The sequence below is a fragment of the Cervus elaphus genome, chromosome 8 (assembly GCF_910594005.1).
Source record: "Cervus elaphus chromosome 8, mCerEla1.1, whole genome shotgun sequence".
Lineage (NCBI taxonomy): Eukaryota > Metazoa > Chordata > Mammalia > Artiodactyla > Cervidae > Cervus > Cervus elaphus.
Genome location: NC_057822.1, coordinates 19,786,947 through 19,811,990, shown reverse-complemented (window position 1 = coordinate 19,811,990; position 25,044 = coordinate 19,786,947). Strand labels below are relative to the sequence as shown.

Here is a 25,044-nt window from a genome sequence, read left to right as displayed (position 1 = left end):
GTGAAATTTGGATAATGTTCTACTTGCATGACTATTAAATAATATTGCATATAAAGTTTGAAGTGCTTTTATGTTCCTTGCTCTGTATATCTTTTTTTTCCTTCCTATTTTTTATTCCTGGCTGTTATGCTAATGCAGTGTCTTATCTTTGGTCTTAAGCCATTGTATTAGATACAGTTAATAAAGTTAGAACTGTTTGACAGAAAGAATGAAAAAAACCTTTCTGCCTGTTTTATTATCATAAAATAAGGCATTTTCGCAGTTGCTTGGCATAAGAATTATTTTTAGTGTATACTCTGAGGGTCACTGTTGAAAGGTTTATGTATTTTGTTTTTATTTTCTCATCTTGAGAACTTATATGACCCAAAACCAAGTTCAACGTGAAAACAAAGTTAAATTCTAGGTATGCGTTAGAAAAGTTTACTTACATAGGTCGGTGCTATGCATTTGGAAAACTGAGGTATAAGAAAAAAAATTTACCAAACCATCTGAAACAGCAAGTACCAGGTGTGTTCTTTGGATTTAAAAATGCTGTTTAGTCCATGCTAGTTAGGAAATGCTCACATCTCCTGACACCTTCGAGAGCTCTGTATCTCACTCTCCAATACAAAATATTAATGTTTTTAAAAAGAAACTTAGTACCTCTGAAAGAAAACTATTTAAGTACTCAGATTAGTCATGCTCAGCATGCATAGGTTTTATACTTCCTTGACAGTCCAGTAATGAAGACTCCACTCCTCACTACAGCTGCTAGGGACAAAGGTTCAAGCCCTGGTCAAGGAACTAATATCCCACATGCTGCCCAAGTACAGCCAAAAAAAAGGAGGGGCTTAATTATTTCTGGCTTTGATTCAATAGAGTAAGAAGCCAATTTGTAGATAATTTATATTTTTTGCAAGTATCCATGTAAATACATTACTTGGAAGACCTAGAAATGCAGAGTTGCAGTTGAGACAGTATCTGTTATTTATAATGTATCTTTTTAAAAAATACATGTAATTCCTGGTACATCTACCCTGTTTACTTACTGTAGCAGTTTCCATGTTTTATTTTGTTTTGTTTTTTAGCAAAAAAACATTCTACTAAGACCATTTATTTACTGAAAAATGTTGATGTACAAGTTAATACTGGAAGAGCCTTGAATCTCATTCCCTTTTACCACTTTAATTACAAAACTTATTTTCAAAACTGAAAAGATTTTTTAATACGTTAAATCTTACTTATTTTCAAACTTAAAATGATTCCTTAATGTATTAAGTCATATTTACAGTAGAAAGTGGTACTTGAATAAAGTTTCTAACTTTGCCAAACACCTGTCTAATTTACTTTTATATTATATGTGTCAATTGCCAGTGTGAGAAGACAAAATGAAATACGTTGTGAAAGGTAAAGACTGTATTATTTTCTGGCTCTGCATTATAAAAGGGAAATCTCTGTGGTGGAATATGTTGGATATGGCAGATCCTTTTGAGCATATACTTGAAATTTTTAAAAAAGCTTTAGGTAGCACACAGCAGTGGCTTCACTTTTAACCTTTCTCATGTTAGTGTGATATAGGATCAGAAAGTAAGTTTTCCTAATGTCACAGGATAAATGAATTAGTAGGGTGGGATGAGTTAAAAAACCTGCCTCAAGCATTATGATTTCTTACAGTTCTTTAGCCAACAAAGGAGAAGTCTAATATCTGACTCAAAAGTCCTTTCCCCTCTAGGTTCTATAAATTTCTTTAAGCACCAGTAGTGCCTTTAGGAAACATACAACCTAAGCATTAAGATTTTCTCTTATAAATTGATTTGACATAAAATAGTGGTCTATATTGTAACAAAAATTCTACAGCTGTGCCAACTTACAGAAAAAAAAGTAGTAACATTTGGTGTTAAATGTTTCCTCTAAGAATTGTGTTGATACTTAAATTCAGGTAAAACCTGATAAGCCTGTAGAGAATGAGACATTCAAAATAGAATAATAATTCTTCAAACCCTCAATGTGGCTTCTGCACCCCACCCTCCTTTCTCTGGTTATAAGTATTGCTGATTCCTTTTGGGGGAGTTGACCAGTGACCACATAGAGCCTTTGTTTCCTGATTTAAAAAGTAAAATTTACTGAAGAGGTTATCTCTTACCAGTAGAGAGCTAATTGTGCACTAAAATCAAAGTATGTGCTCAGTGAAAATGCCCACAAAGTTTCCCGGTGCGCCCTAGTCTTCATTTCCAGCAGCCCCTGTGTGTCTCTCCTGGTTGCCCCTCGGGATCAGGCGCACACATTCAGTTGCACTTCCTGTGATGTGCTGTATTATGCCCTCAAGATGTGTCCCCGACCTCCTCAGCTCCAGAGCTGAGCTCCAGTTCTGCTCTTGGGAACTGAGGGTTTGCGTGCGACCCGGCTGCATTAGGATCCGAGGCAGGAAGCAGAGTTCATGAGGCGGGAGGCAGGGACTTGTGGGAAGTGGGAGTTACGTCAGGTTTGTAGCTTTCGAGATGGCTGTTGATACCAGATGAGCAGCCATGACCATGCAGGTGCTGCTAACCAGTTCCTGACACGCTTCTGAAGTTGCCGATGGTTGTTTTTTTCCCAACTCAAAGAGAGGAGTTACACATTTTGAACAGAATTAGTAGGATGTCAAGTACAAGCACCAAAAAATTAGTTTGTATGTTGGTGCTGTTTGTTACGAAAATAAGAGGTTCCCTTTGTTTTCTAACTCATTGTAAAATGCTCAATTCATGAAAGCCATAACATGGATGACAGCGAGACCAAGATACGTAAAGTATTTGAAATATATTGTATTGAAACATACAATATAATCCTATTTGACATTTGTTTGTCTTATTTTTGCTTTTATTTCATTACCCTCTGTTTCCTGACTCTGTCTTGTGCCTTCTCCTGCAAAAACCCGCCTTAGACCTGTGTTGCGTGGTGGGTCTGCTGCCGCCACTTCTAATCCTCATCATGACAACGTCAGGTAAACTCTGAGACTTTGTAATTACCAGGGTGAACAGTTGGTTGAATGTGTTATTTTGCAGGGCGTAATGCATGCCGTAGCCATGCCTTTAGATTATAGCTTTAAACTCTAGAGTTTTCTCTAGGTGGACCCCCTGCTTTTCTCTGAAAACAGTGAGTCTAATCACTCGTGACATTTGGCCAAGAGAGTATAAGGAAAAAGTTATAATACATCACTGTGTGAACGTCTGAGCCGGTGTATTTAAGCACAGTTTTATGGACGATCATGCTAGTACACAGGAAAAATAATCTTAAACCTGGCTTTGTGTGCATTATGTTAATTGTTGCCTGAGGTTCTGTCCAGCACTTCCTTTTTAGTTGTTAATTGTCTATAATGTCACTTTGTCACTTTCACTGTATAGATAAACATGTCTGTAAAGCATCATTTCAAATTGGGGAAATTAGGATTGACAGCCTGAGAGGTTAAATGGTTAGAAAGAGAATTTAGTTTTTAAACATTTTTGTCATCTGTTGATGAAGCTTTTCTCTCTTATTTTGTCCCTCTCACTTTGAGTTATGCTTAGCCTAAAGTAGGCATTTCTTCCTGTCGTGCACAAGGACAGATAGAATGGCACATACTAATACTTAAAGTTCTCAAGTACCCAAATTCTCATTTCCAAAGTTGTACAGTTGATAAAAAAAATGGTTGGTACAATAATGATACCATTACTGTAATTTTTTCAGAGCCAATTTTATTTATTTTAAGCAAAATCAGCAGTAGATTTCAAACTGGCAGCATTATTTCAATGATGAGAGGAAGCGAGCTGGCACATTTCATCTTTAGGTAGAAGAGAGAAACATGGGTTTCTCGTTAATACTAATTTCTGATTGGAAAATTGAAATATGTGTCCTTAGGAGTCCCATTCCACTCAACTGACTAGTTTATTTTTACATTATTAACAAGTTTTTCCTTGTGTATTTCTCATAAGTTTGTTATACTTTTATTTTTCTGTTATTTTCAGCCAATGATCTGACTTAGAATTTCTTACAGAGATTTTAGGTCTGATAAATACATGTTTTGGTTAAAACACATGTTTTAAGTTGAATTATACAGGTAGAGTCTTTTGCATACCCTTAGATTTCTTAGCAAATGAAGATTTCCTTTACAGATGTTTAAAACTATAGTTAGTTCAGAATGTAAGTTGTGGGGAGTTCCTTTCAGTTACAGTTCATTTCTCTGCATTCAGTCTGGGTCCATTTACCTTTGAAGCAGTTGCTTCTGTTTGATTTTTTCCCCCCAATTATTTATCTAATATATGACCTCACAGAAATAGAAAACTTTTATTTTGAGGATAAAGTGTAGAGAAGAGGAATCTTCAACCTTTATTTTTTTCCACTAACTGTTTAATAATTCTGGTTAATGTTAAGAGGAATTCAGATGTTTATAAACCCATAGTTCTAGCACCTACTGACTTAGTAGCTTACGTCCCTACCCGATGCAGTTATTCTCAGTATTCCAGTATCTTTGCTCTATTCCCATGAAGGAAAGGGCAGATCACCTACTGAGTTGGTAGCTTACTTCTCTACCTGATGCAGTTACGCTCAATATTCCAGTATATTTGCTCTATTCCCCCATAAAGGAAAGGGCAGATTAGGAGAAAGCCAGTTAATTTAGCCATAAAAGGAGTGTTTAGAGATCATTCTAGGTTATCTGAAGGTACACACCAAGTGTCATTGAAACCGCAACCTGTATAATTCTATTTGGTGTTCAGAATGATGGCACTGCAGGATTATAAAATTTAAAATTGTTTCACATTTTTTTTGTTTCACATTATTTATTAAAGTATTTTTGAATTATTTTCAGTAGCATTTATAGCAAAAGGATTTTCTAAATAGACTTGTCTAACATGTTTGAATGAAAAATATAATTCTCTTCATACGCCTTTGTACCCCTTTGTATGGTAATGTGCTTTTTGTTATGGGGACTTGCTTAGAGTATTAAAAACATGATGTATGTGCCAACTCTAGATTACATAGGAGTAACTTTTAAATCTGATTTATTTATAATCTGCTCATTCAGCAAAGTTAATGAGCCCATTTTATTGAAATAGCCATACAGGATTAAATAGACTGTACACGTGTGAGGTGAATTATCAGGTATGTAAATTGTATCTTACTTAAAATATATTTTAAAAGTGGAAGTCGGGACAAAGAGGAATAATAGCATTTGTGTGTTTCTCAGTAGTTGTTTGTCATTTATTTAAAAATCAATGCCCCTTTAGAAGTAACTGCATTTGAACAAGAAGAACTTTTTAATGTTTTCTCAAGAGTTTGTCTTAGTGGCCTTCCAGCATTATGTTATACACAGCTCCTTAACTACAGTCCTTAAATTCTGGATCTGAATGTAGCGGCAAGGTGTGTTCAGGTTATTTTAGAACTGCTTCTCTGGAGATACAGGAGAGATTAGATAATTGGAAATAAGAAGTGAAGAGTAGAAATGGCAAGAGGGGAAGTAGAAATGGCAGTGAGAAGAGATGGAGAAATAAAAAATGATCAGTCTTAGGCTTTTAGCTGGAGTTTGTTTACTTGGTATTCCCTGCCAGTGAGTCTCAGCAGGGACTTCTGAGCAGAATGACAGCTCTCAGATCTTTTCAACCATGTATCCTTTTTTAACACTGCCAGTCTCTCTGAGTTGAAAAGTGTCTCCTTATTTACATCCTTAGTCAGGGTTTCTTCTCTTTCTCTGACCTTTAAGACACTTTCCCAGGATTGTGGGTAGTTGTTCCCTTAAGCTCTTCTCTTTATTAATACCCGTTCAGATTGATAAATATTTTAATAATTTGTACGGTTAAATACCAGTCTTTATAACAGTCCTCTGAGCATTACATAATATGTTATGTGACTTGCAAGGTACTTTTAGTTCTGTTCTAATATTAAATCGTGTTTTATTTCTCAGGTATGGCATTTCAAATATAGATGCAATGATTGAAGGAACTTCAGAAGACATGACAGTTGTAGATGCAGCTTCATTAAGACGACAGGTATCTAATGTCCCAAACAGCATGAGACCCTAAATTCCATTGATGCTACATGTAAAGTGGTAGTTCCTAACATTTTATCCATTTTATCATTTTTCTCTCCATTGTAACCCATGAATTAAAATACTTTCTCTATCAAACTGTTTATTAAACCATAATTGATATTCCCATTTTGATTAAAGATATATTAAATCACAGTTTACAGGTTTTCATCAGCATAAAACAGTATTACCAAAATGGATTGGTGTAATTCTAGCCAGTCACACAGGGTGTTAACATTTTAAGCAAATCTATACAGCTGTATATTGCTCTGAAGCTGGGATAACCCTTCAGAGTTGGAGCGGGGAACCTGGGCCTTTAACACCATCACAAACCAGTTGTTGGATGCACAATGTCTTCATAAGGGAGCATGAACTTGGCGAGACAGTTGTTTGGCCCAGGGCTGCTCATAGTAACGACCAACAGCCAGGAACTGTGCTGTTGACCAGTGACCCTCCTGGCAGGTAGAGAATCAGCATTTCAGTCCTGAAGGGCCTGGGTGGCAGGTCACAGGGCCCACTCCAGTAGGTTAATACATGGAGCCCTCTGAGTAACTCAGAGAAAGCATAAAGCAGTTAAAGCAGGTTAAATAGGAAAAACTGAAGCTGAGTGACAGAAGCTTTTAAGAGAATTTAATGAATTTAAGCTGTCTTGGGTAACATTTTTTTCCCTATATACAACTTTCTTTTTTGGTGCCGAATGAAACTTCTCATGTTTATAATAATTCTTTTGAGAAATTAAGCTACTTAATAAGAATCTGATTGCATGATGCATTAAAGCTTCTATTCATTTTTCGATGTTGTTTTTCACTCAGATAATCAAACTAAATAGACGTCTACAACTTCTGGAAGAGGAGAACAAAGAACGGGCTAAAAGAGAAATGGTCATGTATTCAATTACTGTAGCATTCTGGCTGCTTAATAGCTGGCTCTGGTTTCGCCGCTAGAGGTAACCTCAGCTCTCAGAAATATTGTCTCAACAGCTGGAAATATAAAGAATTTGCAAACTTCTTTGTTTTCTGTCTTTGCATTGTATGCCGTTTCACAGTCCACGCCCTGAAAATGTATTTCTCCCAGAAAGGAGGGGGAAGGACTTACATTTGCAGAAGTAAAGGTATATTCTGTCTCTTGACTGTATTTACTTTTAACCAGTTCTACCATAACACCTACTTAAAATTCACACTTTGCATGTTTTGTAAATAGGATCTAGTTGGGTTTTTTTTTTTTAAGGAATTTTTTTTTGCCTCTTCAGTCTGCACCACTAATTCTGAGTGTGAGAAAGTGTATAGAAAATGGGTTTAGCGAAATGTCTGTAAAGGAAAAATAGTACTTCATTTTGTCCTATTTGTAGTGTTTTCTCAAACCCCGTTAGATTAAACAATTTAGTTAATAGACATTTTTGCATCCACATGTCAACATTAACACTACTGAAGTCCTGGTCTGGTGTCAGGTTTAATAAAATCAAGCTACCCCATGTTTCATGATCACCTCCAACAAAATAATTCCTAACATTTTAAGCGGTTTATCTAAAATGTGGGTAAAAATGTGCATTTTTATTTTTATTTTGCAGATGGTTTTCTATAAAGTACATTTTTACTAAGTCCGTGTGTGAATGATTTAAAAAAAATACAGAATAAGGTACAAATGTAGTGTATTTAATAAACTGTCAACCAAAGCTGTATTTGTCTGTTTGAAAGATTTTATTTCATCATATTGTGCTGTGTGCTATATTCCATGTCATATTTCTTTATATGCACCTAAGTCTTCCCATCTCTGGAGCAAATAGTGCAGTTAATGACATGGCAGGTAGCAAGTCAGATCTTCATCCTGGTAGTGGTAGACACTGGTTTTGTTACAGCTGTTTTTCTAACATGTATTGTCTATAAAGTGATTCAGATAGAAGCACCATCAGTTCTGTTGCTTCTTCCGTTGTGTTTAGCTGATGTTCTAAATTTCATGAGATTAAAAGCATCAAGGAAACCAAATGCTGGAGCCTTTAGTTCCCAAACTATTTGTTTTTTTCCCTTTTTTTTTTTTTTTTTTGGTTCAGAAATGGATAGAATTTTACTTAGGTACAGCATTTGCCATACATCTTCAGTATCTTTCTACCAAGGCAGTAAGTTTTGAGAAAGGCAGTTAGGGGAAATTCCTTAGATAAAGGTGTATTCAGCTGTTCTTTTCTTGCTTCTTTCCTGTCCTTCAAAAAAATACTTGGAGGAGGGATTCTTTTCTTTAATTCTTAGGGTTTATCATGAGTTTGGTGGCAGTTTGTTTTTTTTACCCATGAAAGTCTTCTGACTTTTATATTAATAATATCCTTGTGATATCATTCATTATAGCAATTCTCTTTATATGTATATCTCAAGGTAATTTCTGTGAATAATTGAAACTACAAAAATAATTTAAAAAACAGTCAGGGTGGTCAGGAAATACATCTTAGATATTCAAACTGAATCTCAAAGTAAATAAAGATGTGATTTCAACAAGCAGAGAATGAAGAAAAGATCTCAGATGCAGGAAACAGTGGGAGAAAAGGATACAGTTAGGGCCAGTAACCCATTGTTCAACCTCCCAGGCTCACTAGGGCCATTAACAACTAAGTGGCAAGTACAAGTGTAGCAAGTGCCACTACTTTCAGAACTCTATTTAAAGGTTGGATTTTTTTTCACTTCTCGGAATATTTGTTGAAGCATTTGCTGGTTATTTACATTTGGGGGATGATTTTATGAAAATACATTTGCAAGAGAGCTTTCCTTCTTTTCCTGCATGAATGTCTGTTATCCAGCTTCTTAATTATAATTGTCATTGAATTTGAACTTTTTCTGGCCTCAAGTTTGGAAAAATGTAATTACTGTAACTGTTATTTTACTTACAGTTTATTCTGCCAATGAGCAGACACTCCTGTGAGCACAGCACTGACCTCAGCAGTAAGCAGTTTCAGCAGATACACCACCACAAGCCCCATGGTTAAGAAATTGAGGGAAATAAGGCTCATTAATGAATTAGAGGATTATAAAAATATTTTATGAAGGAGAAGGAACTTGAGATAAATGCTGAAGAATAGGGAGAGACTATTTCAGATGGATACAGTAAAAAAAAAAAAAAAAAAATTTCCAAAATGAGATTGAACATGGGGGTGGAAGTGAGAAATAAAAAGCAATGAGCTTTGTAAGTAACTTAGGTGCATATTGGGCTTCCCTGGTGGCTCAGACAATAAAGAAGCAGCCTGCAATGCAGAAGACCCAGGTTCAATCCCTGGGTCAGGAAGATTCCCCTGGAGAAGGGAATGGCTACCCTCTCCTGTAATCTTGCCTGGAGAATCCCATGGGCAAAGGAGCCTGGTGGGCTACAATCCTTAGGGTCACAAAGAGTTGGACACAATTGAGTGACTAACACTTTCAAGTATAGGTGCATGTTGTTGGGTTGGGGGTGGAGGGCGTTTTTACAGACATGTGTTTGTAATTTTAGGTATCAGGGTAGAGATAACATGTAGCCAACCCACCGCAAGTGGCCCATCAGCCTTAGGCATTTAAGGGCATTTAGGTGTATCTGCTATACACCATGGTAGCAGTTTCCACAAGACCAAAATAGCAAAGAAATAACTTACCAGCCATTTCAGCCAATTGTGCTACTGCCAACCATCCTTTATTTTGCCCTCCAAAATGAGAGGCTCAAGTCTCTGTTCATGACCCTGTAGAGAACTGGGGTCATCTCAGCCATTTCCCTGCTGATGAGGATTATATACATCACCACTGACTTGTTTAGTCAAGTTCAGGGAGCTGTCACATTTACTTGTGTTTTAATTTTATGACTTAGCAGTTTGGCCTTCATTTAATATGCAGTGAGTCTTGGCTAAAAGCTGAGTTCTAAAAATCGGATTCATTTATGCAATAAAGTGTTCATAAGATTGCTACTTTGTATCAGGTACTGTACTTGGTTCTGACTGTACCAGAGTGAATAAAAGAAACATCCTTGTACCCGTGCAGCTTATGGTCTTATGGGGGAGAGTGAAATTTAAGGAACAAGCAGAAGTTAAAATGCTGTTGCCATTGTGATAAGTACTGTAAATGAAAGAATGATGAAGGAGAGAGGATGGGAAGCCCACTTTTCATTAGGCTATTAGGGAAAGCCTCTCAGAACAAGTAACTTGTTACACTGGGACGTGACATGAGGTATGATAACAGTGGTTTCGGTACCTGCTGATTTTTGTTGAAATCATGCACTCTAGGAAGGCTTTCTCAAGTAGGAGATGTTTAAGAGTAAGTAGGTATTTATAGGAGCATAGGGAGAAGATCTTTATAAATTGGTTCAGAAAAAAAATGCCTGTAAGGTCTTGATGTTACTGATTGGGGGACTCAGGCAGCTATAGGAATTGTAAATTATTTCTAGACTCTTAAGCCCAGTAAATATAATATATAAGTAATTGAAATAAAAATGCAGGCATGATCATAATTCAGAAAATGGTAGATTTTGAATTTTGTCTATAACATTTTAATATGGCCAATACACTGTTTTGTTACCCTGCCTTTTGAACTTGGCATATGTATAGGCCAGATTGTGAAAGACTTGATTTTCCCCCCAGGTATTTATTGTTTTTTAATTACTCTGAAAAATGCAAACATAAGAAAATTGAATCATGTAATGAATTGCCATATACCTGTCACCTAAATATAATAATTAACATTTTTCCACTGCTTCATTTTTTAGCTGAAATGTCTTAAAAACGTGATATTTTCCCCCAAACGTATAAATATGCATTTCTGAAAAAGAAAGACATTTTCCTGCATAACCATAAAACCGTCATCAGTCATAAAAAACGAACAGTAAGTCCTTAATAATACCTAAACTAGTCCTTGTACATGTTCCCCCAGTTACCCCTGACAAGGTCCACATAGTCCCTTTGCTTGAATCATACCTCTCTTTGGTCTCTTAATCTAGAATCGTTCCCTCAACCCATCCAACTTTTTGTTTTCTTTCTTGTACTACATTTTCTTGTTGAGAACAGTTGACTGTTATGTGCTATCCCACCTTTTGAATTTGTCTGAATATGTCCTCTTTTCTTGGATTTCCTGTAAGCTGAATGAGGTCTGAAAACTTGATTATATTCAGATTACTTTTCACACTTGAACAGCTTGGTCGGTTAGGGGCACCAACTTTCTACACAATCAAATGTTAGAAGTGTTAGTTGCTCAGTCGTGTCTGACTGTTTGTGACCGCATGAACTGTAGCCTTCCAGGCTCCTCTGATCATGGGATTTTCCAGGCAAGAAAATGTTGCTGGCCATCCATATAATATGCCTTTTTTCCATATCCTTGGTTTGACTGTATCCAGGGCTCTTGTACCCACAGATTCAGTCAACAGCACTGAAAATCATGTGGTACTCTGGTATTTACTGTTGGGGAAAATCTGCTTCACAAGTGGACCTGCACAGTCGAAACCCCAGTTGTTCAAGGGTCAATTGTATATATTTATCATCTTTAATTATAAAGAAATACAAAAAAAAAAGAAAAATCCCATACTTTGGCTTCTATTATAACTTCTGTCCTGCTTACTCTCCCTCCCTTTCTCTACATATGAGAATATAGTTAGAAAATCCAAATAATACACCAGTACAGAAAGACACAAAATAACCAGAAAGCTTCTCTCCACTTTTCTCCAAAGTCAATGACTGATATTTTTCTTTCCATAGGAGAATTTGCATTTACCAGCATGCTTAACTGTGATTTGTTTTTTTAATTATATCAAAGTTGACTTTAAAAACAACCTTTGAAAAATAAAATAAAAACAACCTTTGGGCTAAACTGACTCATCCACAGCTTTCTAGGTAATGTTCTATTATTGAACTTCTAAAAGCATGTCTTTTAAAGGTTCTCAAATGATTTAAGCTAGTATTTCCATTTTATTGTTATTAAACTACACGATTTGGCTTCTTCGCTTAGAGACTCCTCCACACAGACAGCCAAGGAAGCCAGTGATGATCTGACTGAGTCCAAACAGCATCTCGAGAATGCCCACGAGCAGCAGGCCTAAAAATACTGAGACATGGATAATCCTGTGTTTGTTTTCTATAGAATTGAAGTGCAAGTTGTGTACTCTCCAGTTACTGGCTGTTGTGTTGGTGATGGAAGGATTGTTGGAATCTGTAGGAGGAACACAAGAGTCTTCGAAGAACCACTGCAGATCAAAGGATTCGTGGTAATTGGTACTGGAAAAAAAAGAAAGAAATGATAAAAAAAATAAATACTCAGAAATACTACTGACCATTTCGAGAATGCAGCGTGGCCTCCAGAAAAGGACATGTCCAGTAAAGCAGACACTGCTTTTAAAATATTGTGCCCAGAAACTGTCACTAGGATCAGGGTTCCAGAGGATGTACCCCTGTAACAGCTACAAAAGGTTGATTCATTATGTATCTCATCAACAAGCACTTCTAGAGCTTCCCTGGTGGCTCAGTGGTAAAGAATCTGCCTGCCAGTGCAGGGGACACAGGTTCGGTTCCTGGTCCAGGAATATCCCACATGCTGAGGGCAACTGAGCCCACAACTCAGGCACAGCTACTGAGCCTGTGCTCTAGAGCCCGGCAGTCACAACTCCTGTGCCCGTGTTCCGCCACAATAACCCCCACTTAATGCAACTAGAGAAAACCCAAGCAGCAGCATAGCCATAAATAGCAAAAGTGAAAGTGGTGGGTTGCCATTTCCTTCTCCGGGGGATCTTCCCAGACCAGGAGCCCAACCCGAGTCTCCTGCATTGGCAGGCAGATTTTTTTTACCACTGAGCCACCCAGGCGGAAGCCTTCTGATTTCCTATTCCAACTCTATTAGTAAAGGGAATTTCTTTGGATTTTGATTCACAACTGTGGTATGCAAATTTTGAGAGATTTTTCTTTTTTAACCATTCAAGATAGGAAAAAGGGGGAGCAATTTTTTCCCTATGACCACAAAAGTGAATTCTAGTTGTTTTCTGTACTGAACAATATATAATTAACGAATGAGATTGTTATTTTCTTTGAGTTTTACCAGTTGTGCCTAGATTAAGGCACAGAACCATTTTAGAAGACTGAAATGAACCATTACCATGTAACTCTTCAGCATTACTTGCTACTCCGCGACTTAAGCTTTTGATTCATCCCCATGCCTATAGTGTATTTATATTATGTTTGCATGATTCCACTGGCTGCTGCTCTGTTTCTTTTTTAGGGCTTAGTGGTAAGCCTCTAGATTTTATTTGCTTACTGTGTTTTTGTTCAGATTTTCAAAGTAATATATGCTTAGGTTTTACAAGTATAATTGGGCTTCCCTCATGGCTCAGACAGTAAAGAATCTACCTGTAATGCAGGAGACCTGGGTTTGATCCCTGGGTTGGGAAGATCCCCTGGAGTTGGGAATCGCAACCCATTCCAGTATTCTTGCCTAGAAAACTCCGTGGACAGAGGAGCCTGACGGGCTACAGTCCATGGAGTGTCATAGAGTCAGACATGACTGAGTGACTAACACTTTCACTCATTGCACTACAAGTTTGCTTTGATCAGAAGTAGTGCTCCCTTCACTCCCTGAGGGCGTCCTCCATTACCATTCTTCAAGGATGGAAGTTTCTGGTTCACATCTTCAGAAATTTTTTATATACATGCACATATGCTGCCGTAGATTTTTGAGAGACAAGGATAATCCGTTTTAGCCAAGACCATACCCAAAGCATTCTGAATGCAGTGATTCCTCCGTTTCTCTGAGGTTGGGCCAACTGGGGTTACTGTACTAAATCTGTAAGACTGTCCCGTGAGAGAAAACATGGCACCCGGTCAGCACCACATTCTTCTAACCTAATTAGCTGCAGCTGTGTAAGGAAGCAAACGGTTACTCACGTTAAGTTTTTAAGTGAAAATTCACAACTGGAAGTTGCGTTGCTTTGAGAGTTGCAAATGAGAGGGCCCTCCTCGAGAGCCTGGATGGACACCAGCAGGCAGTATGCAGCTCCGATGACTGTGATGGCATTCAGAAGTGATGAAAGAAACATCTGAAAAATAAAGTAGGCACGTTTGCACACATTATTACATGAGCGTAGTCTGTCGCAAGTTTCAGCAGCATATGTGGTCTTTATCATCCACCACTGCCATTGTCCAGCTACCTTACAAACCTCAGTCTTAGGATCTAGGTGTGATTAGGTGGGACTTATGCAAGAAAGCAGAGGGCAAGGTCCCTGCCATTCAACTAGATTTCAAAAGATCACTGGTTTTGGACTTCCCGTGGTCCCATGCTTAGGAATTTGCCTGCCAATATAGGGGACACAGGTTTGCTCTCTGGTCTGGGAAGATCCCACGTGCCACGGGGCTAATAAGCCTGTGCACCACTACTGACCCCGCAGGCCTAGAGCCCACGCTCTGCAAAAGAGAAGTGCGCATGCTCTAGCTAGAGAAAGCCCACACACAGCAGCAAAGACCCATTGTAGCCACAACTAAAAATAAATAAATGATCATTGCCATTGTTTCTGAAAAAGCTGAACTTTTATGCTCTACCTGAACCTTGTCCATTTCAATGGACCACTACAATGTGTCAGGACCAGAGAGAGACTATAAATAACTAGCAAAGTAACTATAATGCTAGATAAATACCAAATGTCAGAAAAGGTTTTTTTTTTTAATTAATTTTCTAATTTATGGTTATCAATATGTACACTTTTAAACAGTGGCTCTTACCCCTGGGAGCATATTAGAATCACTTAAAGTGCTTTTGAAAAATACTGATATAGGATCTTAGGGAGGGCCACAAGCCATGGGTATTTTTAACATTTTCCCTAGGTGGTTCTAATGTTCCCATCAAGCTGAGAATCATTGCTTTAAAACCTTAGACAGCCAGGAATATTTACTGTGATTTCTGGTTTATTGATCTGCTTGCTTCCTGAAAGAATTGTGAGAGGAGTCCTCAGAGTTACGGTGTAACCATGTTCATGGCATAAAGACTGGGAATTTTGGAATCTGATGGTGGCGGTGTGGATACAAATCTACCTGCTAATGGTGTAACACTGGCAGTTATTTGCTTCCTCTGAGGATTAATTTCTCAGTCAATAAAACAGAAATCATAAAACATGGATTTTCAGAAAAATGAGATAACGTGCTTGAAAATGTTCTGAGTACAGTGAGAGACTGGAGAAGGAAATGGCAACCCATTCCAGTATTCTTGCCTGGAGAATCCCTTGGACAGAGGAGCCTGGCAGGCTGTAGTCCACGGGGTTGCAAAGAGTCGTACAAGACTGAGGGACTAACACACACACAGTGAGAGAAGGTTAGTAAATATTCATTTTGTTTGCTTTTCAAACTTTCTTTTTTTTTGCTGCACCAAATGGCATGTGGGTTCTTAGTTCCCTGACCAGGCCAGGGATTGAACCTGAGCCGCCTGCATTGGAGGTGTGAGAGTCTTAACCACTGGACCACTAGGGAAGTCCTCCTTTACTTTTGACTTCGTTACAATCTTAAACAACCTTATACATACCAAAATGTTTGGGGAAAAAAATGGGATGTTCTCTTTTTTTGGGGGGGGGGAGGGGGGAGGAATGTTCTCTTTTAACTTAACTGCATAAGGACAGTTAACATTCTCTTCCTAGTAAACCGGTCTTTCACGTGCATAAGAAAACTGAGAGCACTTTTCCCCAAGTACTTTATACACATCTCAAAAATAACAAGTACTTGAGTATTATGAAACTGATTACAGCTCTTAGAGTGACTTATAAATCTCCTTTCTTTGAAAACCTTTAGACTGAAATTGAAGATTGAGGAAAAGGTCCGAAAGCTGGCTCCAAAAATAAAGTTTTACGGGAAAGCAGAAAGACCAACTTCAGTCTCAGTATTATCGTATAAATCCTCCTAAATAGCGTGTGTCTAGGACCAGTCCCACCACTGGAGTCACACAGCTGATGCAGTTGCTGCTGACGCCTCGGCGACTTTGCTGAGATGCCAGGAACTGCTTCTGCCCTTCTGCTCCCGGACCAGCCGCACTGTGCTCACCCCGGTTTTGTTGTTGCAGCACGCTCTTTTCCTCGCTGCCAAGGACATCGTTGTTGCTGGAATGGCCTGAAAATTACATCAACAGGAACGATGAATATGATTACTTCTCAGCAGATGATAAAGCAGTAATCTTCACCTTCTGCTTACCAGCAGTTGTGGGAAGCCAAGGCTTCAGAGAACAAGAAGGAAGTGTAGCAATGTCCTTTATCTTGTGATGCCTGTCTGGACCATAAAGATTACAAGAGAGGGCAAAGGATAGGAGATTTCAGGATAGCAGTTTCAGACTTTCCCGTCTACATTTTAACACTACTCTGAGTCATCATGAGAGAGACTTGGATTTTAAATACAGTGAGTTATTTATTAATTATGTTGAAAGGAATGTTTCTGAAAGAGTTGGTTGCATCATCCAAAATTCACTTTTTTTTTTTAAACTATAATCTGCAACCACTTACCCAATTTCCCTAAAATGGTGTGAGTTAATCCAGCAAGTGTTCAGAAAGGAAATTGATGGTTTTGTCTGCCTGGCAGTTGGGAATTAAGAATTCTATCATCACCCTTCTCCCACTCCCAGGGTCACTACCAGCTCCCTCATTCCCCAAACTTGTGATTTGAGGATTATTTTTAGCTCCACATTCTCCTTTCTACTCCTGTGTCCATGGCATGAAACAGTTTCACTTCACATTGATGTTTAGAAATCTTGTATTACATTCAGTATCAAAGGAATACATACTGCTGGTGAAAGCTATAAGGAATGATGTCACATTCTCAGGAGTTTAAGTTCAAATGTTTACAAATAACTAGTCAGCAGCTGGGGCAGGAGACATAGGAGATGCGGGTTGGATCCCTGGGTCAGGAAGGTCCCCGGGAGGAGGGCATGACAACCCACTCTGGTATTCTTGCCTGGAGAATCCCATGGACAGAGGAGCCTTGGTGGGCTGCAGTCCATGGGGTTGCAAAGAGTCAGACACGACTAAAGCGACTGAGCAGGTGCTCATGCAGTCAGCAGGTATGACTAGAAATTCTTCCTGAAAGAAGTTTTATATCGTTGAAGGGAGGGATGTCGATTACTTCCTTCCACTTAAGAAATTTTAGCCACAGGCTTTTTTGTTTTTTTGTGTGTGTGTTTTCTTTTTTTTTATTTTTTTGCCATCTCAGCACAGCTGCCCTTGGGTAGTTCTCTGTCCTCCCACTCTTCTTTCTAACATTTTGTTGAGTTATAACAGCATGTGTTTTAGTTTATCCCCAACCTCATAAAAATCCTATGAGGTAGGTGCTAGTTATCCCCATTTCACTGGGGTGGAAAACTGAAGTCCAGAAAGCTTGAGTAACTTGCCTGAGAAAGTGGAAGAGATGAGGGAGAGGGGGGTCAAAGCTGGCCACTAAGGTTCCAGAGCCCAGACTCTTAACCACCATTCCAACCACACTGGCCAATTCTTAACAATTCTCTTTTCCCTCACAGAGCTTATTCATTCTCATCCCTACCACCACCGTCACCTCCCTCAGTCATCTCAGTGTCCTCCTAACTGCTCCTTCCCCCCAATCTATCTTTCCAATACAATGTCTACCTTTCTCCTTTCAGAGCAGATCTAAGATTGAATACCTTGGTTTAGTCACTAAGTTGTGTCCAACTCTTGGGACTCCATGGACTGGGAATCTACCAGGCTCCTCTGTCCATGGGATTTTCCAGGCAAGAATACTGGAGTGGGTTGCCATTTCCTTCTCCAGGAGAACAGCCTTACAACAGCTTTCCTGACAAACTTCACCCTTCTCTGACCATGAACTGACTCCGAAAACACTTTGTATTTTTATCAAGCTTTGCTTACAGACTGCCTTGAACACCAGCACCCTTATGATTCAGAGGGCACATGTATGTATGGTAGCCTAGACCCTCAATTGCTGAGAGCCCAGAAGCAAAGACGAAAGAAATTTATGCACCCAAATAGGTGTCAGTGTTCACGGGTTAAACGTCTTATGTTCTACCTGTAAGTGATACTGCCTTCTGAGCTTAAGGAACAAATTGTTTAGAGCAGGAACTGGCAAACTATGGCCCACAGCTGCTTTTTTGTAAAGTTTTATGAAAACACAGACATGCCCATTCACTTAATTTTTCATGCTGGTTTGGTGCACAAGCAGGAGGGGTGAATAGTTGTAAGGGAGACTGACTGGCTCCCAGAACTTAAAATATTCACTAGCTGGCTTTTTTGCAGGGAAAAAAAAAAGTTAACCCCGATTTAGAAAATTAATTAATCCGTTAAAAGAAAGTTGGAGCATCCATTACAATATAATTTAAATGGATAAGTCATTCCAGGTTGCTTATTGATATAAATTAAACTCTGCTAAATTTCTTGAAGATTAATTTCAGAGATGCTGAAAGAGATACATTCTCTTACAAAGGGGTTTTATAAATAATAGCTTTTCAAAAAAATAAATAAATAATAGCTTTTCATATATGAATCCTCACCTGATTGACTTCTGGCATGTTGACACATCTTTGTTACATTATTACTGGTAACTTGATAACTCATTGTATTTCAACCATTTTGCCCATTCAGAACGTTGGAGATTAGAGGGATTCTTTATAGGATTTACATTAAAATGTGCAAGTGTGTGTGTGTGTGTGTGTGTGTGTGTGACTGAATTATAAATCTTCCAGTTTGTCTTCTACAAAAATAAGTAATCTGGAGAATACTCTTTCTCTTCAACTCTTAAGCACATTAGAATGTATCAGAGTTTTTGTGAGCCTATTTTTCTTGATAGTCTTTTGTTTTTATAAAGAAAATTAGCATTGTTCACTTTTCATTACAGAAGCCCATACTTTCATCCAATTTTAGAAATAAGGCATATGATTTCATAAGAAGTCCAGAATAGCTTTAGACCACTACAACTCTGTTAGAATGCAGATTTCTGGGACTCGTCAAAGTACTTGAATATGAAAGTAACACAAAACTGTGGTTCATTATAAATATAAAAATTGTATTTTGAAAATTCTTATTAAACAGTATTTTCTAATTTGTTTAATGTTCAACAATTTCTACTCTAAGACTTTAATAATTGATTAATTATTACACAGTAAGTGAACTCAATAAATAATCATGATTAAGATTAGGCTTATAATTAACCTGTAAAATAAAACAGTCTTTATTTTTTAGAGGAAACGTTTCAAGGAAACATTTCAAGTTGTTTTTTTGGTACTTGGGAAAAGAATGTGTATTGATTTTCCATTTAGTAGATAATACATGAAGATAGTAACTTAATATTTGAATACTCTTAGTCATGGTTTCAAAGATGAAAAGATTCGTTTCTGTTTTGGGTAAATCATAAAGCCGTAAAATAACTGTATTTTATGAAGTGATCGATGATGAATTCCATAGTTTTTATTATTAACTACTTCCTGCAAAATTCCCTGTTTTTGAAACTAATTTAAAATGCTACAGATTAGAACTGGATTTCAAGAACTATGACGAAAGTACTTATTAAGGGAGTGATTTCTTCTTCATTAACTTTTCTGTGTATATACAGTATATTGAGAGTTCAATATTTTGAACTAAGTCAGTATTTAGATTGATGTAAAGGACACAATTCCCTTTGAAAAAGATATTCTTCCATATTCTATACATGGCTGAGGATCAAGAAAATAACCCTTCTATCATCCACCTATTTGCTTGTGAGCCTATTCTAGAGTTTGAATCTCTGTCAATAAAATGTCTATTGAATGCTTCAGAGAGTGGTTGATGCTGTGAAGATGCATGATACTGAGTAATAGCAAGAACCTGGTGTGATAGCAATACATTGTTAGTATTTATTGAGGGCGATAAAGGAAACTATCTGGAAAGAAAGTCCAGATTCTCTGAAACAGTTTCATACTTATGTAATCTTTCTATGCTTTGGTTTCCTGGTTACTTGAGTTTATGGGTTAAGTTGTAGATTTTGTCTTTCCCTTTGTCAGCCTGAAATCGATGATGAGGATTATGGTGCTAATACTGATGGGAAACAGAGGTTTAGAATCTGATAAATCTGGAATTGGGTTTCACACCTACTGTGCTACCTTGTTAACATTCTCAACCTTCTCTTGGTCTGTTAAAATACAAATGTTAATAACTACTCAACCAGATTTTTAGTGTAATGTATGAAGTCAGTGGCCTCTCTTTCTCTGTTTCATATATAATGACCCAACAGCAAGGAGATCGAACCAGTCAATCCTAAAGGAAATCAACCCTGAATGTTCATTGGAAAGACTGATGCTGAAGCCAAAGTTCCAATACTTTGGCCACCTGATGAAGAGCCAACTCATTAGAAAAGACCCTGATACTGGGAAAGACTGAAGGCAGAAGGAGGAGAGGACAACAGAGGACGAGATGGCTGGATGACATCACCAACTCAACGGACATGAGTTTAAGCAAGGTCCGGGAGATGGTGAAGGACAGGGAAGCCTGGCGTGCTGCAGTCCGCGGGGTCACAAAGAGTCAGACACGACTGAGCAACTGAAGAGCAACAACAACAACAAAGACCGTTTTCTTGTAAGTCAGGAAATAAGACTAAGAACAGTAACTCATCATCATTATAACACAAAGGCGCATCCAAACAAGGGTGCCTTTCTCTAGCATTCGTGAGACCACCCTTAAGTAGGCCCTCAATGGTATAACAAAAACAAGCCTCTTGAATGCTGAATTTTCCAACTTTAATTACATTCCCACTTTTACTGATATGGAAACAAAATCACAAGATAAATGATTTGCTAGTAGTAATATACTGGGGACACAACCAGAACTGAGATATTCTGCCAGGTCTGAAAACAAGATTTGTTGCCACACCATGGGTCACACCTAACCCACCTACACCAGAATCCCCAGGAAAAGGCATATAAATCTGCATGTATTACAAGTGCCTGGGTTGATTTATGGCCAGGTACGTTGGGCAGTTCTACCTTACACTGCTCGGCTACAGACTTCAACAAAGATAGACCTATTAATAATTATCAAACTTTAAACAAGCACCATGATGTTTGGGTTGTAAGTAAGATCTGAGTCAAAAAAGTCCCTGAGGTTAGAGACAGCCAGGGTTTCAAGTCCCAAACCTCTTAGGTCAACTCCCCTAGGTGTAAGCAGTGTCATATTCATGCCTCACAATTTTCATCCAGTAGGTTCACCGGGCATGGAATGTCCCTCCCCCTTCCTACTGAGCACTTCCCGCTCCTATTGTATTCCCTGTGAATACCTAGAGACTGGGATTGGCAAAGGAAAGCTGAGGCAACGAATTCAAAAACTCTTTACTGCTACCTCTGAAGCTTGGGAAAGCAGACTTATATGAGAAGAAGTATTGAAATGGAGCAGCCTCCTATGATCCTTGCCCCCCAGGTCCTCAGCCTGCCTTTTGTCTGTGGAAAAACTTTAGCCAAAGAATAACGTTAATTAGAGAAGTGAGAAAATGCAGAAACAAAGGAAAACAGTGAAAGGAGACTAAATGATAACAATGTAGTCATTAAACAGGCTTCCCTGGTGACTCAGATGGGAAAGAATCTGCCTGCAATGCAGGAGACCGGGGTTTGATCCCTGGGTTGGGAAGATACCCTGGAGAAGAGAATGGCTGCCCACTCCAGTATTCTTGCCTGGAGAATTCCATGGACATTTTAATTCCTTCTCGAGTGCTGTAGGTAGTATTCTGAGCCATATTCTGTGAGCTCTCTTATAGATACTGAAATCCCCGCCAGGTGGAAAAAGTTAACTACATGGCAACCAGGATGTAGCCATGACATAAGCGGCCACAATTCTGAGAACCGGCCTCAAGAAGATTGGAACGAACTGAAACTGAAGAATAACTGTACCTAAAACAATCGAGATGACTCTGGTCAGACCACTGGTGACTGATTTCAAGATGACTGTCAGAGCTGACTGTACTGTTGCATATAGCCCCCTCCCTCTGTCTATAAAAGCTCTTGCCCACTGATTGTTAGTTTGGGGGAGTTTGATTTTGGACAGGCATCCCCCCTACCTCCCCCCACACACAATTGCTGGCATCCAAAATAAAGCAAAATTTCCTTGCCACCAGCCTGAACTCTCATGGCTTTTGAGCAGTGAGCTGCCAGACATGGATGTGGTAACAGTATGATACATAATAACCCAACCAACTTTTATCAATGTATTATTATTTTTTGGCCCAAGCTCCCTAGCCTATACCACGGTTCATTTAAATTGCCATTCTTCACTGATGCCCATACAAGTTAATACCATACCCATTTCCCCGCAGTATATCCTAAGCCAGGACATAGCTCACTGCAGGGCTGAAAGGTTGTCTTTAGATCATCTTCAATATAATAAGCAGGCGTTTCCCAAATTGAGTCAAATAAATTTCACTCACCATCACACCTGCTCCAATAATTCCAGGGAACCACCATTCAAAGCAGGAGATGGGGTTTTCAAAAAATTGGTCTTCATCCACATAGTTGACAATTAGAGGTATTGCGTTGAGAATTACTCCGAACAGAAGTAGAACCAGCAGGCTGAATCCATTGCAGGCTGTCCATCCTTCGCAGCAGGTCATGGTCGCCCCTGGTTTAGGAGGAGTCCTGTCTGGGTGGCTGTTTGTCTGGCACTGTTTTGCCTTTTGTCCTGTGCCTTCTAGTTAAAGCTCAGCACTTATAAAAAAAAAATTACAGAAAGCAGGTCAGAGTCCAATAGGGCAGGACATTATTATGAGTATTACAGGAAGTAAGGATGATTTTATATTATGATGGGGTGGAGGAAGATAGGTGGGAAAAATCTATGAGTGCTACTAGATAAATTTATGCATGAAAATAGGCAAAAAAAATCTTTAAAAAAGTTTAAAATATACTCTTCTAATACACTTTCTTTTACTCGTATGCCATATAAAAAGTAAAAATAAGACTATCTGATTAATATAACCTATTTTTTCTTGTAGTGATATTAATATCAACTATGAAAGTTCCTTATTTTGAAGTTGTTCAACAAAAAAAATGAATACATATGAAATTGGGAGAAAAAAATGTTTTCTCTGCTGCAAATATTCTTAATTAGTCGAAATGTTAGGGCTCAGTTTCAGGCTGTATGCTCATACACACAAAACAGGCTTTCTACTTCTTAATCTCTACCCTATGAAGACTGACTCTGGGTCCTGGCTTCGTTTCTTGAGATGCCTCTATATTCTTTTTTTTTTTTTTTTAATCTTTTAATTGAAGGATAATTGCTTTACAGAATTTTATTGTTTTCTGTCAAACTTCTACATGAACCAGCCACGGGTATACACATATCCCCTCCCTTTTGAACCTCCCTCCCATCTTCCTCCCTACCCCACCCCGCTAGGTTGATGCAGAGCCCCTGTTTGAATTTCCTGAGACATACATCTAATTCCCATTGGCTATCTATTCTTATAATGAATTTTCTCTTTGTTAATACTTTAAGTGGGTTTCTTTCTTTTTTCTTTTCTTTTTTTCAAACAAAAGCTGGAAGTTACTAACACCAAGGATAGAAAAGTATACAGATAACTTGTCACATGCTGTACTAAAACAGCAAAAGAAGTTCAGAAAAAAAGGAAGGATTCTATCAAGATGGGCAAAGAATCAGGATTCCTCTAGGCTTTGGAAGATGGCTAGAATTTGACACAAAAAGATGGTCAGAATAGTATTTTGAGTATCGGAGTCAGTTGCAGAAAACCCAAACCCTTCTGGCTATGTTAAGCTGGAGGAAGTATAACTGGGGAATCGTGTGTACAAAACTGCTGGGAGGTCTGGAGGGGCAGGCTCCAGCGTGGCCTCCAGGAATGCCTCCCAAGACGTGGCTGCAGGGGAGCTTCTGCCTCTGCAGTCCTCAGAAAGGCGGGGAAATTGAGAAACCACCTCTGCAAGGGTCAGACTCAAGCCCGCACCATGACAGTCACAGTCCAGGGAGCCACGGCCATTGCTGCTGCCCCTGCCCCTCCACACACTCAAGGGTGGTAACAAGACCCCGGAACACTGAACTTGACTTCTGCTTGTCACCTCCTCCCCCACCCATCTTCCTTCAGAGCCACAGATGGAAGTGGCTGAAAGAGGGCCTCCTCCTCCTTGCTATCTTCCAGCGCATGCTGAGTCGCTTCAGTCGTGTCTGAACCTGCGTGACCCTGTTGACCATAGCCCACCAGGCTCCTCTGTCCATGGGATTCTCCAGGCAAGAACACTGGAATGCATTGCCATTTCCTTCTCCAGGGGATCTTTCGGACTCAAGGATCGAAACCACATCTCATACATCTCCTGCATTGGCAGATGAGTTCTTAACCACTAGCACCATCTGGGAAGCCCTGCTGTCTTCCATATTGTTATCGAAAGTAGGGTCTGGCTGCTTGCTGCTCAAAAGCCACTAAAGAAGCAAACTGGGGAGAAAGGAAAGTTTGCTTTATTTCAGATGCCAGCAACTGAGGGGCGGACAGACTCCAGTCCAAAGGCTGACTCCCCTGTTGCCCCCCTCCACTGATAATCATGGTGCAAGAGCTCTTATAGGCCAAGGGAGGGGGCTACATGCAAAAAACAGCACAGTCAGCTCTGACTGTCATCTTGAAATTGGTCATCGGTGATCTGACCAGCATCATCTTGACTGCTTTAAATACAGTTAATCTTCCATTCCAGGGTTGGTTTGTTCTCATTTCCTTGAGACCAATTGTCAGAATTGTGGCAGTTTATGTCATGGCTACAGTCTGGTCATCATATGGTTAACTTCTCCCCCTGGGGTTTCAGTATCTATAAGACAGCTCACAGGACATGACTCAGAACATTACCTATAGTTCTTGAAGAGGAACTAAAGGTCCTCTTTCCTTAATGACCAAGCTATCATTTGGTCTCCTTTGACTGTTTTCCTTTGTTTCTGCATTTTCTCACTTCTCTGATTAAACTTATTCTTTGGTTAAAGTTTTTCTGCAGACAAAAAGCAGGGTAACTACATGGAAGAAGAGGCAAGGACAATAGGATCTTCCCCTGTTTCAATGTAGCACAAGGACTGATCTAATCACTGCAACATCCAGACCTTAATGGTAGAGTATTCTGGAAAAT

The 25,044-nt window shown here is 38.9% G+C and overlaps 2 protein-coding genes across 20 annotated transcripts in view; one reads left to right on the top strand and one right to left on the bottom strand.

The window, feature by feature from the left end:
• Positions 1-7,694, top strand: part of MFF (mitochondrial fission factor) — a 28,591-nt gene extending 20,897 nt beyond the window's left edge. For 12 of the 19 annotated variants that reach the window (XM_043909836.1, XM_043909835.1, XM_043909833.1 and 9 more), the window contains 4 exons: positions 1,354-1,386; positions 2,900-2,959; positions 5,894-5,978; positions 6,829-7,694. In XM_043909836.1, coding sequence (XP_043765771.1) covers positions 1,354-1,386; positions 2,900-2,959; positions 5,894-5,978; positions 6,829-6,960 — 310 coding nt within the window. In that variant the 3' untranslated portion in view covers positions 6,961-7,694. The remainder of the gene's footprint in view (positions 1-1,353; positions 1,387-2,899; positions 2,960-5,893; positions 5,979-6,828) is intronic. The other 7 variants (XM_043909846.1, XM_043909843.1, XM_043909841.1 and 4 more) reach the window with 2 other exon arrangements.
• Positions 7,695-11,802: 4,108 nt separating this feature from the next.
• TM4SF20 (transmembrane 4 L six family member 20) lies at positions 11,803-22,625 on the bottom strand. The gene is made up of 4 exons (XM_043909852.1): positions 22,365-22,625; positions 16,011-16,076; positions 13,875-14,026; positions 11,803-12,218 (listed from the first exon to the last, which is right to left on the bottom strand). The coding sequence occupies exons 1-4, from the start codon at positions 22,545-22,547 to the stop codon at positions 11,927-11,929; spliced, it is 693 nt and encodes a 230-aa protein (XP_043765787.1). The 5' UTR covers positions 22,548-22,625; the 3' UTR covers positions 11,803-11,926.
• Positions 22,626-25,044: the final 2,419 nt, after the last annotated feature.

Excerpts from the sequence above, each read along its gene's own strand:
- TM4SF20 (XM_043909852.1), bottom strand. The coding sequence starts at position 22,547 with ATGACCTGCTGCGAAGGATGGACAGCCTGCAATGGATTCAGCCTGCTG. Across the intron at positions 16,077-22,364 it reads TTATTGGAGCAGGTGTGATG|GCCATTCCAGCAACAACGAT; the intron begins GTGAGTGAAATT and ends TGTAATTTTCAG. Across the intron at positions 14,027-16,010 it reads GCTGCAACAACAAAACCGGG|ATGTTTCTTTCATCACTTCT; the intron begins GTGAGCACAGTG and ends TTTATTTTTCAG.